General features: G+C 37.4%; 1 protein-coding gene across 1 annotated transcript; it reads right to left on the bottom strand.

The window, feature by feature from the left end:
• Positions 1-1864: 1864 nt before the first annotated feature.
• Positions 1865-13382, bottom strand: LOC132611447 (borneol dehydrogenase, mitochondrial-like). Its single transcript, XM_060325880.1, has 3 exons — positions 13228-13382; positions 2942-3279; positions 1865-2553 (listed from the first exon to the last, which is right to left on the bottom strand). Exons 1-3 carry the CDS (start codon positions 13248-13250, stop codon positions 2126-2128), a joined length of 789 nt encoding a protein of 262 aa, XP_060181863.1. The 5' UTR covers positions 13251-13382; the 3' UTR covers positions 1865-2125.
• Positions 13383-13956: the final 574 nt, after the last annotated feature.

Here is a 13956-nt window from a genome sequence, read left to right as displayed (position 1 = left end):
AAAGTTACAAGAACAATGCAACAGTCTCGGGCATATATACATATCTTTTTCCACATAATCTAATCATTTTTTAGTCAATCTGTAATTTTGTTTTTCTGGGGGAACCGCTGCCAAGAGGAGTAGATTAGAGAATGGAGCATCGGCAATAGAAGTTGTTGACGATTTGAAGCACAAATTACTAACAATGTCAAGTGGGTGGTTAAAACATAGAAGAAACCATGAGTCGATGGCTTTAAAGTACTCCTGTTGAATGAAGTATCAAATCCAGCTATCCAGGAAAGAAAAGTTACAAGAACAATGCAACAGATTAGTCTAGGGCATAAATACGTATCTTTTTCCACATAATCTAATCATTTTTCCAGTCAATATGTAATTTCGAACCTGAGACCTCCTTTATGGAAGCCCCAAGCATCGACAATAGAAGTTGTTGACGATTTAAAACACAAATTACTAGTGACGTCAGGTAAGTGGTTAAAACAGAGATGAAACCATGAGTCGATGGCTTTAAATTACTCCTGTATAACCAACAAAGGATGCAGTTAAATTTTTTAATAGATAACTTACATGAAAATGTTTCAGTCCAAAAATATATACTCACTTGTTCCATGAAAAAAAAACATGTAAGGTTTATTTACTACTAAATTTGCAATGATGATGCTTGAATAAGCAAGTGGTAGCTTCAACCTTACTTCCCTTTGAAAGATTGTTTTTTGAAAATACTATTGTTTTGATGGTTCTTTCTATTTTGTCGATGCAGTGTGCGTTAATGACTCTTCTTATTGGCAAATTTCTCTTCTAAAGCTCTTGATAACATGTTCTCTTTAAAGTTAAATGACATAGATTTTGACTTGAGGGCCCATTTTCATCTGTACTTATCTGATTTTAACATTGTTATTTCTGTAATTTATAATGCAGGCCATTCCCAGAAGAGTACGAATGAATTACTTAAATCAAAGAAAGAAGAGGCCTTCGATTCAGCCCCTTTCCCACCTTTTTAAATATAATGTTGAGTTACTGGTTAAAAGGAATGAATGAAGAATGCTTTAATTATACATATATGTAAGATATCCTAGACATCTGTTTGCAATGTTGGAAAAGAATATAACGCATCACGAGAATAATACACCTTGTTTCTTGCATATTGTGATTGGTTCTAGCGTTATAATTATATGCAAAGGCCAGTACATAAAGCTAAAAGAATGAGACGTTTAAGCAAAGTTATCATCTTTGGATGTAACAATAATTTTACTCAGGTTAAATGCATCTTTTGAGATAATGGCCCTGTCATCAAAAGTAAAAAGGTCGATAATACTTGAGTTTCAAGAGGAAGTGATCATTCAAAGAAATTTGAAGATCTTGTGATTTTAATTATGAATGCAGTGCTTTTGATGCAGTTGCTTATAAATATCTATCTATTTATTGGAAAACGAAGTAAGCAGGAAAATTAATTAATGTTGGTGGGAAGATGATATGCTCCATAAACTTTTACCATAAGATGAATGGGCTCGGTATACATGATTTTTACAACAAAAGAATTACAACGGCTAGCTGTATGTGTCGTATTCTCTCAGAATTCTTAGTAGTAGTATAAAACTTGCCAAGGCAACTATAACTTTCTCATTAAATTTTCAAGATATTTTTCTTTAATACAGTCCGCACATCGCGCAGGTACATATACTAGTAGATTAAAAAAGAAACAACCTCTTTACCCACGAGGTAGAGGTAAGACGTGCTTACAGCTCTACACCCAACCATATGAGATCACACTATTTATGTTTCTGTTGTTGTAGTTCGTTAAGAAGGACCACATATGCAATGATAATGATAGTAGAGAAATAGGAAAACATATGGGGACAACTTTGACTAAAAAGAGGTGAACATTACTTCTATTCCAAGCGATGATACCAAACTATAGGGAACTTATGAAATATAAAACTACTTGAACATTGATAAACATAGATTCTCAATTGTGAATCCAACATCAACAATAAAATCTTGGCCACCACATACTTGGGTGCATCACTTCCGAGGAAAATAGTTGTTTCAGCCACATCATTCGGAGTAAACAAAGACTTTTATTCCAAATGTTAGTACCAAACTACATGTAACTTTATCAAGTATACAACTACTTGAACATTGATAAACCAGGATTCTCAATTGTGAATCCACCATCAATAATAAAATCTTGTCCACTCACATATTTAGACTCATCACTAGCAAGAAAAACAGCAGTTTCAGCCACATCATTCGGAGTAAGTTTAGCACCATTTAAGGTAGAATAAATTTCTGAACCTTCCTTACCCATCTTTTTTAAGGTATCTAAAGCCGCTGCTGTAAGAACAGAGTATGGTGACACACAATTCACACGAATGCCATAGCGGCCTAAATCAACTGCAGTATTCCGAGTGAGTCCTAATATTCCATGCTTTGAGCTCGTGTAGGCATGAGGGCAAACACCACCTATCGATGAAGAAACACTACCAGTGTTAATAATGCTACCATGACCACGAGGGACCATGACTCGGGCTGCTTGTTTAATCCCAAGAAACGTACCTGCAAGGGAAATTAATTTTGTGCTTAGTCTCTGACATATTGATTAAGTTCTGATTCTGATCCTTGTGATATCAGGTTAACCACTTTCAACCTTCAATTAGATACATGTGCATATTTTAATCATTCTGCTCAAGAATATTCACAGATTTATTGAATTGAAAAATGATGAACCATTCAATTACCCATTTACTATGTTCAATTTGTACTGTTATATAAGTCATAACGTATTATTAATTGTAAGGGACTAAAAACATGTTTTAAATAATTGTAAGTTAAATAAGCTTGGTAAATATCACGAGGATCAAAATCAAATTAGTAAAAAATCATAAGAACCAATATAAGAATTTACCAATAACTTAGGGATTAAAAAAAGGCAATTATCCCGTACCTACAAGGTTAATACCAATGATTTTTTCGAATTCAGATTTTTCATTATCAAGAATATTGGATTTGACCGCTCCCGTAATACCAGCATTGTTGTACATGATGTCTAGCTTGCCATACTTGTTAGCAACAATGTTCACAACATTTTCGAGGTCTTTTTCTTTTGTAACATCACAATGAACAAAGGTGGATGATGGACCCAGATCTTCGCAAATTTTATGTGCCAAGTCGTCTTGAATGTCTGCAATCACCACTTTGGCTCCATTTCTTGAGAAAAGTCTTGCAGAAGCTTCACCAATGCCACTAGCAGCACCAGTTATAATTGCAACTTTACCTTCTAGCCTAAAATAAACAATATCGCGTGTTAAATGTAATATTTTGCCAATGTATAAAAACAATTTCACAATCGAATTTATTAGAACAAGTAATCAACTCTGCGACAATCAAATAGCTTGAAAAATAGAATAATAACCTGAGAAGATTTAACTAAAGGTACCAAATAATTCTCTAAATTAGGAAACGTGACAAGTTTGACTAGCCGAGGTCAAAGCCCACTTAAAATTCTGATTAAGTTAAGTGGGGTCTGAAATATAATTTTTAAAACTTCTTAAACTTTTGAAAAATATTAAAAACCCCAAATTAACCCCAACCCCCCAAACCCATTTATATCAAAATCAAAATCCATTTATTTCAAAATCAAAAAAATCACTTCATCATCAAAAACACACAAAACATCATCAGAAATGCACAAAACCAATCGTTCCTTTGGTCTTCACTGCTTGTTCTTCCTCTTCAAAATCGGCATGGACGAACTAGTTTTTCCTCTGCGTCACAAACCTCCATCATTTCTCTCTTTGTTGTTTCTGCATTCTCTAAATTCTCAGGTAATTTTTTTTCTCTCTTTCAGTTGGTTCAAAAGTTAGAGTTTTGAAATCAAGCATGGACAATTGTGATTTTGGTTAAAGAACAAGAAGAACAACATGGGTTCCTCTTCAATGTTGTTTATTTTGTTTTTCCATACTTAAAAAACTCTTATTTGGGATATTTGCTTCACTTGTTGTTGTGTGTTTGTAAATAGTGTAGGTGGTTGTGAAATTAGGATTTTGCTGATGTTTTTGTTCTTGTTCTCCTCTAGGGTTACGAAAAATAAGACTTACACTTTTGTTAATTTTTTTCTTTTCCAAGTGGTTGTTGCAATAGCTTCAACACTTGTTTGACAAAATCAAATAGCTACTGAGATTGCATGCTTAAGAAACCCTTATCTGGTGTGTTTGTTTAATATGTTATGGTTGTGTGTTTGTAAATAGCGTACACTGGTAGTGAAATTTACATTTTTGTTGTTGTTGTTCTTGTTGTCCTTCTATGATTTAGGAAAAGGGGGTTTGCATTTATTTTGATTTTCCAACATATTACACAGTTGTTCGAAAAAATCATTTAATAGAGAAGGGGGAAGAGGATGAGGGGGAGGAGGAAGAGCACAGAGGAGGAAGAAGGAGGAGGAGGAAGAAGGAGGAGGAGGAGGCAGAGGAGGAGGGAGGAGATAGAGGAGGAGGACGGAGAGAAGGAGAGGGGAAGAGGAGGCGAAAGAGGAGGAGGACAAAGGAGGAGGACGAAGGAGGGGAGGAACGAGAGGAGGACGGAGATAAGAAGGAGGAGGAAGAGGACGAGGACGAGGACGAGGAGGAGAAAGTGGTTGAAGAAGTTGTGGTCCGAAGAAAAAGAAGATGTCGTTGGCTGCTGAAGAAATTGGCTACATTTTTTTACCCTTTGTAGGTAATTTAGGGTTTTATATAAGTTGGTTCAAAGTGTTAAAAAAACTTGAGGGCAAGTCTTGTAACGACTCGTTCGGTCAGTATTGCATTTTTGACCCTTTAGCCCCCATTGACCTTTTCATGAGCCTCGTTAGCATAATTTTGACTTGCGGGGAAAGGTGGCACGGTTGCCTAGATCATCGGGCAATTGTTAACATGACCTTTGGAAAGTTGAGCTTTTAAGTGAACATTGTTTGACTCAAAGTTGTCTTTTGGGTAAACAGACCTTTTTCGGAATTCTGTCGATCCAGAGAGGTCCGGATAGTCACTTATGACTTAGTGGGAGGTTTAGTTCGGTTCCCAAAGCACTTGGGGGGAATTTTGGGTTATTGGTTGGAAAGGTAGTTTTGGCTTTTAGGTGTTGACCTGGTCAATTAGACCTCCGTTGGGAAATCCGAGGCCGTGGGTGAATTTGTGGCGTGTTTTTTAGTGTGTTTGCATATCTGGTTTGTGTCCGAGAGGCCTCGGATCGATGTCAGAATTTTAGGAAAACTTGGCGAAAACCAGATTTTTCTAGTTTCTAGTGTACTGGCCATGGTGAGACAAGAAGCGCCGCGGCAGGCCCGCTATGGCGGTATCCTGAGAAATGTGTGACATGCGCCATGGCGATGGCTGGACCACCACATCGATACCTACATGGCGACTCTTTTGACTGCTGCAGCGGGGTGACGGGGCTAGAACCTAATAAATGCTAAGTTGAAAACCTTTTCATTTCCCCATTCCCAATATTATTCCTCCCAAGCACTTTGGAGGCCAATTGAGGTGATTCTAGGTAGATTGAGAGAGAGGGTAAGTTCTCCAACCTAATCTTCTTCGATTTCCTTTTCCTTAACATGATTCCATGGTAGAAATTCATGAAACTTGAGATAGATAATGGGTTTTAATGGTTTCATCATTAAATGGGTTTAAGCCTCTCTTGATGAGTTGTAATTGATGGATTTAGCTAAGTGAGTCATGGAATTGGTTAGATTAATGTTGTTAGGCTTGAATTTATCCATTTATTGTCATGAAATTGAAGAGGGAAAGTTGGGCTTTATGAGAAATTCCCTAAATAAGTTTAGACTTCCTAAATAGAAATAGTTGATGAAATTGGCTAGTATAACCTTCGATTCTAATTTATTCATTGTTTTTAAGCTTGTATCTTCCATTTAGAGGTTAATTTGGGAATTGAAAAGTTAGGGTTCATCCCAAAAATTAGGGGTTTCACTTTAAATTCGAATTTAGCTTAATCTTGGGTTAACCTAGCAATTGATTAGTGAGTTTTGATCATATAGACTTGAATTGCATATTCCACTTTAGAATTTCCCGTTTTGCCCTTGTGGGCCCATTTCCTGAATTCCCTTAGGTTGGAATTGGCATAAGTTAGAAGTATAGCAATATGGGTATTGTTCTTCTTGATTTCTAATGTAGAACTCGAATATAATTAGACCTTGAGTATTTGGAGACGCTACAAAAGGGCAAGGCAAAGGTGTGGTTGTTCTGGCTCCTGTTCGCCATTCCATTTAGGTTGCGGCTTACCTTATGGTTAAACTTCGGTTAGTAAAGCATATGTAGAGTTAGTGATTGTCGAAGACAGTATGTACTCCTTCGGGTATGGAGTTGGGATGGAATTCTATTAGGTTAGTTGTTGTTGATTGTGGGTTGTCGCCGTGTTATGTTCTATTTGTATTGTGGCTTTGTGTGTTCGGGCTTGTGGCCTGTTAGAAACTCTAGGAATCATGTTTAACATTTCATATATGATTTGGAGGATTCTAGGTATCATGGGAGACTAGTTGGATGGAAACTTGACTTATGACTTACGGTTAATGATGATTTCACGCATGGCATGCATACTCATTTCATATGTTTATTGCTATTGAATCATAACTTGGTACTGATGATGTTAAAAGAGATAATGGAACATTCAATGATTCTAGAATGGATGCTTAGTGATTGACCTTATCTGGAGATCGTATTATCATAGGTTGATGTTGTTTGAAAGGAAAGGAAAGTTATGATATTGTTGATGTTGTTGTGCTAAGTGTCCTTGTGTGGTATGACTGACATGAATGTGTTGCATTCGATATTCTCATTGCATGACATACATTCTCATAGCCTTGTTATATTGTTGTGACCTTGATATTGATGAGACGGTAATCAATGAGAAGGGGAGTAATTATGATTCATATGACATTACTACATCGCGTAGCCATCTCTATGTTGGATGATACAGAGTGGCTAGTGGGGAGTTCGGTGGAAGAGTCATTCTAGGCTGTGTGATACAGAATGACTGGTACATGGACTTCGCGGCCCCCCTACGGTCATGACTGTCGGAGCGTGGACATCGTCCGCGCGAAGCATGAGTGTATCATTGCATAACATTACATTTCATTACATTTATATTTCATCCACTCATACATCTGATTTCTGGTTGTGGTTATTATTTGTACTGTGCGGTATTCGTGAACATTGATTTCCTGTTTGGTTCCCGATTTGAGATAGTCTTGTGCCTGATTAGTATATACTTGAGGAATGATGGATTCGAGGAGTAGAGACTTCCTCCTAGGTTAAGACTTGAGGTTTCGGATAACATTGTTGGCGGTACTAGAGTTTTCGGTTATTCTGAAATATTGTGGAAAACTTGGCAAGACTTGGGTTTAGATGCTTCACTTGGATTGGCATATAAGTTGCTGAAAACAGCTTATAAGTTGTTTTCAGTTTTTTTGAGTGTTTGGCTGGCCAGCTTATAAGCCATTTTGTGCTTAAATATGGCCAAAACAAAATAAGTTGGGTTACCCCAATTTTTATTTTTTTTGGCTTATAAGTTGTTTTCAGCTTATAAGTTGCTTTTTTTAAGCTAAGACAAACGGGCCCATAGGCTTATTCTAGATATAATTCATTGAGGGTTTCTTGGATATTTCGGTACTCGAGCTGTTATTCTTGGATGTTTGTTTATGCTTTATACTTGATTGTGAGCATGTCTATTCTTCAGTCTCTTCCTTTATATATGTTAACTAACTGTTGTCAGCCTATGATGCCTACTCAGTACGTGTTGTTGTACTGATGCTACCTTGCTACACTCCTTTTCATGGTGTAGACTTTGCGACAGGTTCCCCTTCTACCTCTCGAAACTGATTTTTGGGGCCTGGTTTGCGAGCTTCCAGGGTGAGAGTCTGACGAGTCGCTGCCTAGAGGCTCATCTATCTAGTCTTTATATTCTTTCATTTAGACAGTTGTTTACTTGATTTTTCAGATTTGTATATTCAGTTATTCTTTGTAGTTGCTCTTATACGAGTCAGACTAGTTCCTTGGGGATTGCATTGTGTTCCGCACTATAAATATTTATGCTTCAGATTTCTATTATTTCTGCTCTAGATGCTTTATTGTGGATTGAATTTATGATTTGGAAAGGGTTCGCCTACCAAGGTAGGAAATGATAGGTGCCCGCACGACTTAGTGAAATTGGGTCGTGACAAGTTTGAAAATGTGTCAAACCTCATTAATTACTAACCCAAATTTTGTCACCCCTACTCAATAAAAATAACTTAAGTTGCTCCCACTTACATTTGAAACTTTTTTGTCACCCTTAATTAATAGTCCCTAATAACCTAGTATATCCAATTAAATTGCAGTGATATGTATTATTCGTCATTCGTGTAAGTGTTACATACTAGAAGTAACAAAGACATCTTTAACAAAGAGATAGGAACAAGAAAGCAACATTCAATTTGTTACGATAGTGAATAGGTTTAAAATAAAAATAGATTGGGAAAAGGGTCAAATATCCCCCCCCCCCCCTATGCGAAAAGGATCAAATTTACCCTCCGTTACAGTATCGGTTCAAAAATATCCTGACATTATCTAAATGGTTCAAATATACCCCTCCTTCGTTGTGTCTATCCAAGGTGGACTTCCAATAATATGTGGCACTGACAGTTGGTGAGGTAGAGACCGCGTGGCATGCCATGTCACCCGCTAACCCATTTTACCTCACCCCCTTCCCTATGTTCTTCCACCACTAGCATCTTCTTCCCTCAACCACCATTGCTACCATCAACACCACCATGATCACCACCATTTCCATCGGTCACCACCTCCACCTACTTAATGTTTTTCATTGTAATAATGTCGGACTTCTTTTTAAGTGAAGAATTTGTTTTCAAGTTTAGCAAGTTTGACATTTCAAGTGAATAATAGGGTGATACGGTTTCGAATACAGATGGAGAGTAATTAACATGAGGGCTCAATTCTTCCCAGCTTGTACTTGATCTTGTGATGTGGTGCTAATAGTGCTACTATTGACCATTTGAAATACACTTCCATCTACTTGCTGTGAATGAGTGCTAGTACTGTTAAGCACGTCATCCAACCCAACGTAAATGTAATTATTATACGCTTGAAGATTTCCATAGATAACTCTGTTGCTAGGGTACTAGCCGCTGCTTGTCACTGACGAAATATTACAAGTATTGTTGTTAGCGAATTCATCGATGCAAGCTTATTGGTGGAGCTGATTTAGTACTTCAAAAAAATTCTTCACTTAAAAAGAAGTCGGACATTATTCCAGTGAAAGGTTTTAAGTCGGCGGTGGATGTGACCAATGGAAATGGTGGTGGTCATGCTGGTGTTGATGGTAGCTGTAACGACCCGTTTGATCGTTATAGCACTTTTGACCCATTTGTCCCCGTTGACCCTTTCCCGAGCTCTATTAATACGATTTTGAACCACGGGGATGGATGGTACGGTTCCCGAGGTGATCGGGCTAGATTTATGATGTCTTTTGTGAAATAGAGCCTGAAAATGAAAAATATTTGACCAATAGTTGACTTTTGGGTAAACAGACCTTTTTTGAAAATTCGTCGATTCCGAGAGGTCCGGATGGTCGATTGTGACTTGGTGGGATGTTTGGTTCGGTTCCAAGTCACTTGGGAGCGTTTCAGGTTATTGGTAGGAAAGTTAGTATTTGGACATTGGGTGTTGACCCGTCAAATATACCTCCGTTGGGAATTTCGAGACCGTGAGTGAGTCCATAGCATGTTTTGATGTGTGAATGCATGTCTGGCTCATATCTGTGAGGTCTCGGATGATTGTCGGATTTCAGGATTGAGTTAGTAAAAAACCAGGGAAATTATGGTGTTTGGTGTCCGCCATAGCGGCACCGGATGCACCATAGGGGACTCGCCATAGCGAGGGCCTGGTCCGCTATGGTGAGGGTGATGGGTTAGTAGTGAGTCGCAACAGCGGATAAGGATCCGCTGTGGCTGATGCGTGATAGCAAAGGGACTACCACTGCCGCAGTGCTATTGTAGCAGACTCGTGACCGCTGCAGTTGATGACGGGACCAGAATCCTATTTATTGTCTAGTTAAAACCCTTCATTTCCTATCACTTCATTTATTGTTCCTAAGCATCTTTTGAGGCGATTTGAAGGAGTTCTTCGTTGATTTCTCTTGTGGGTAAGTTCCCTAACCTATAATTCATTCCATTACCTTTCCTAAGCCTGACTCCATGCTAGAATTTCTATAAAACTTAAGAGGAAAGATGGGTTTTGATGGCTATTTCATTATTTGAGTTTAAGTCTTTCTAAATGGGATTTATTGGTGGATTTGACTAATCTAAGTATGGAATTTGATGATTTAGTAACAAATAGGCTTGAATCTTCCATTATTGTTGATGAATTGAAAGATTGAAAGTTAGGGTTTATCCCAAATTGGGGGTTTTGACTTGAATGATGAAATTGACTTATTCTTGAGTTATATTAGCAATTGAACAGTAGAATTGAATCTCTAGAACGTTGGTACCAATTTCACTTTTGAAATACTTGTTTTGCCCTTGTGGGCCCGTTTTTCTCTTTTTCCATAATTGATTTCGATTCGAAAGATAGTATAGCCATATGGGTGTCGTTCTTTCTTTCTTCTAACTTAGAATTCGATTATGGATAGACTTTGAGTATTTGGAGGCTCTCCAAAAAGGCAAGGTAAAGGTGTGATTGTTCGTGGCTCCCGCTCGGCTACCAGGTAGGTTACGGCTTACCTTATGTTAAGTTCGGTTAACGAAGCATATGTAGAGTTAGAAGTTGTTAGAGAAAGCATGTACACCTTTGGGTATGAAGTTGAGATGGATTACTTAGGTTGGTATTGTTGTTTGATTGTGGCTTGTTGCCTTATTGTGATCTATTGGCTTGTTGCCACGTGCGTGATACTAGACTTGATGCTAAGTTGCCTTATCATGAATTTGAACACGTATCTCTCATCTATTGGTTATTGTCTTGCAAAGGGGAAGGATGTGATTTATTCGTGATATTGTGATATATGTTCGTGTGTGGCATGCTTGGTATTAATAGATTCTCATTGGCATTGATATCATTCATGCATTAATATTCATACATTTGGATCGGGTTGCGCGCCGAAACATATATATACATATATTGGACCCGGTTGCACGTTATATATATATATATATATATATATATATATATTGAATTGGACTTTGTGCAACAGCAGGTACATGGACTTCGCGGGTCCTATATGGGTCATGACTATTGAGGTGTGGAGGTATTCCGCCTGGAGCTTGTGTGTATCATGCATTGCATATGCATTCATCATTATCATCTCATTTTATATCTATTGATCGGATTCGTAGGTTGTACTTGTGTTTGTGATTATTCTGAGGAATTGTGGGAAACTTGATAGACTTGTGTTTAGGTGTTTTACCGTAGGCTATGATTCGACTGTTGATCTTCTGTACTTCTGATGCTATTCTTGGACTGTATTGATTGATACTTGATTGTGCGCATCTTTATCTTTCAGTCTCTTCCTTTATATATGTTAGCTAACTGTTGTCGGCCTATGATACCTACCAGTACATAGTGTTTGTACTGATACTATCTTGCCGCATTCTTTTATGAGTGCAAAGTATGTGACCGGGTCTACTTCCTCTCCTCGTGGCTGATTCCCGAGACTTTGCTGACGAGCATCTAGGCTGAGCACATGGGCGAATCCGCAGCCCGGATGCCTCTTTTTATTTACTTGTCTTATTTGACGTTCCGAAACAGTATTCCACTTTTTCAGACTATGTATTCATACTCAGACTTGTAGTTTTGTACTAGTGGCTCTTGTACGGCCCTAGACCAGATTCGTTGGGATTGTTTGTATTATTTTCGCACTTATTTACTTATCCATTCTAGATTTATTATGTATGTTCGATGGTTGAGTTTACTTTATTGTTGATTTGAATTGTGATTAAGGGACGGGTTCGCCTACCAGGTGGGAAAAGGGTAGGTGCCCGCACGTTCCTCGATTCAGGACGTGACAGTAGCAATGGTGGTTGAGGGGAGACGATGCTAGTGGTGGAAGCAGAAAGGAAGGGGATGCGTTAAAATGGGTTGGTGGGTGACATGGCATGCCACGTAGTCTCCACCTCACCAAGTATCAGTGCCACATGGCATTGGAAGCCCACCTTGCACTACTAAAAAATCTCTATTTTCCCACTGGTTCCAACTGAAAAATGTTCAGTGGGAAATTTCCTACAGAATGTCGGTGGGAAAAAACCTAAAAAGTAGTGTTTTCAGACAGAAAAAGTAGGAAGTTTCCCAGCGTTTCAATGGGAACTTTTTCCCACCATGAGTTTTCCCAGTAAGCTAGTTAGTGAGAATGAGGTGCGAAAATCAAGTTTTATAGCACAAATTTCTCATTGAATGTCGGTGGGAAAAACCTCTATATCTAGTAGTGTTGGATAGTCTTAACGGAGGAGGTATATTTGAACCATATAAATAATGTCAGGGTATTTTGGAACCGATAGTATCACGAAGGGTAAATATAGTCCTTTTCGCGCAAAGTAGAGGGGAAAATTTGACCCTTTCCCCAAAAAAGAACAGGGAATATTACATCTTGCATTTCAAATATATGTCCCTGTTAAAGTGCAAATCCCGTCAGAACGCCGTCTAAAATTGTTGATAGTCGACAAATTTAGACGGGAAAATAACCAATTTCTAGTAGTATTTGGCCCTTTTGGCAAGAAATCCGTTATTCTTCCTGATTGTTCTCTCTAAGAAATTAAACCAATAACAAAATAGAGAGAAGTTTATAATTTCCAAGTGAAAAAACACAAATTTATGTAATACGCTAGACCACCTTTCCATTTTTCACTTTCGAAAAGGATTTAAGTTACATATAATTATGGTGTCAATTTTTTTTATACGATTAGTGCACTTTAACTAACCGGGCACAATAAGAATTATGCTCTACTTTCATATAATCAAACCAAATTTGCTCTGAAAATTAATGTTATTGTCTATCGAGTTAACCTGATGATATGAAAAACGTATATACTATGAATGGACAAACTGAACCAAATTTACTATGGACGACAAAAGTTACATGACAAAGTGAATAGAACATGTACATCCCGTTATTTTCCTTCTAAGCACAATTTCCATATATAAAACAAGATGAAAGAACCAAAACAGTTTCTCTTAAACATTAAATCAAGGAATGTCTTACCTTCTTGCCAAATTTGCAGCCATTGAAAAGCAATAACACTCAAAGTCCTCAAGTGGAAGAGAAAAGCAAAATGCTTGGCCACTTGTGAAATCTCAAAATGATTCGACAAATTAATTATTAGATGGTTATATCCTTCTGCGCTACTATTATATAAGGGATAGGGCCAGAAGTATTATTGGCCACAAATTGTGAACATGAGTCGACAAACTATATGATGTCATACTCTTTAAGTTGGGATTGAAAAATATTGTGCAAGACATCGGTGCAAGGAAATATCACAAATTTCAGGTCTCTTGTCAATTGTCAATTGTCATTTAGTCAAAATTATCAAAATTAAGATTGCTAGCGTGCATACAGTGACAAATAGCTAGTAGTCATAGTATGTGTTATTTCTTGCCGTGTTTAATACTCCACTAGTTAATTTATTAAGAAGATCACAAATACAACAATAATGAAAGTAGATTTATAAACAAAACAAAATACTTATTTTGGACGAGTTAATTCCCCAAATTGTCACTCAATTTAGTAAATTTATCTCACGAAGTCATTTTTTATTTTTTGTTTTATGACAATGAAGTCACTCAATTATTACTTAAATTCTTAAAAAAGGTCATACCTACCGAATTTGATACAAAATCCACCAGAAATCTATTTTTATTATATAGAAATGCTAAAGTTTTGACGTGTCACTTTATCATCATTAATATTATAGCTAAGGGTATAATATAC

Source organism: Lycium barbarum, chromosome 9, assembly GCF_019175385.1.
Source record: "Lycium barbarum isolate Lr01 chromosome 9, ASM1917538v2, whole genome shotgun sequence".
Classification (NCBI taxonomy): Eukaryota; Viridiplantae; Streptophyta; class Magnoliopsida; order Solanales; family Solanaceae; genus Lycium; species Lycium barbarum.
Note: the sequence above shows the minus strand (reverse complement) of the source record. Positions and strands in the feature narration are given on the sequence as shown.

Excerpts from the sequence above, each read along its gene's own strand:
- LOC132611447 (XM_060325880.1), bottom strand. The coding sequence starts at position 13,250 with ATGGCTGCAAATTTGGCAAGAAG. Across the intron at positions 3,280-13,227 it reads GCTGCAAATTTGGCAAGAAG|GCTAGAAGGTAAAGTTGCAA; the intron begins GTAAGACATTCC and ends TGTTTATTTTAG. Across the intron at positions 2,554-2,941 it reads CATTGGTATTAACCTTGTAG|GTACGTTTCTTGGGATTAAA; the intron begins GTACGGGATAAT and ends TTTCCCTTGCAG.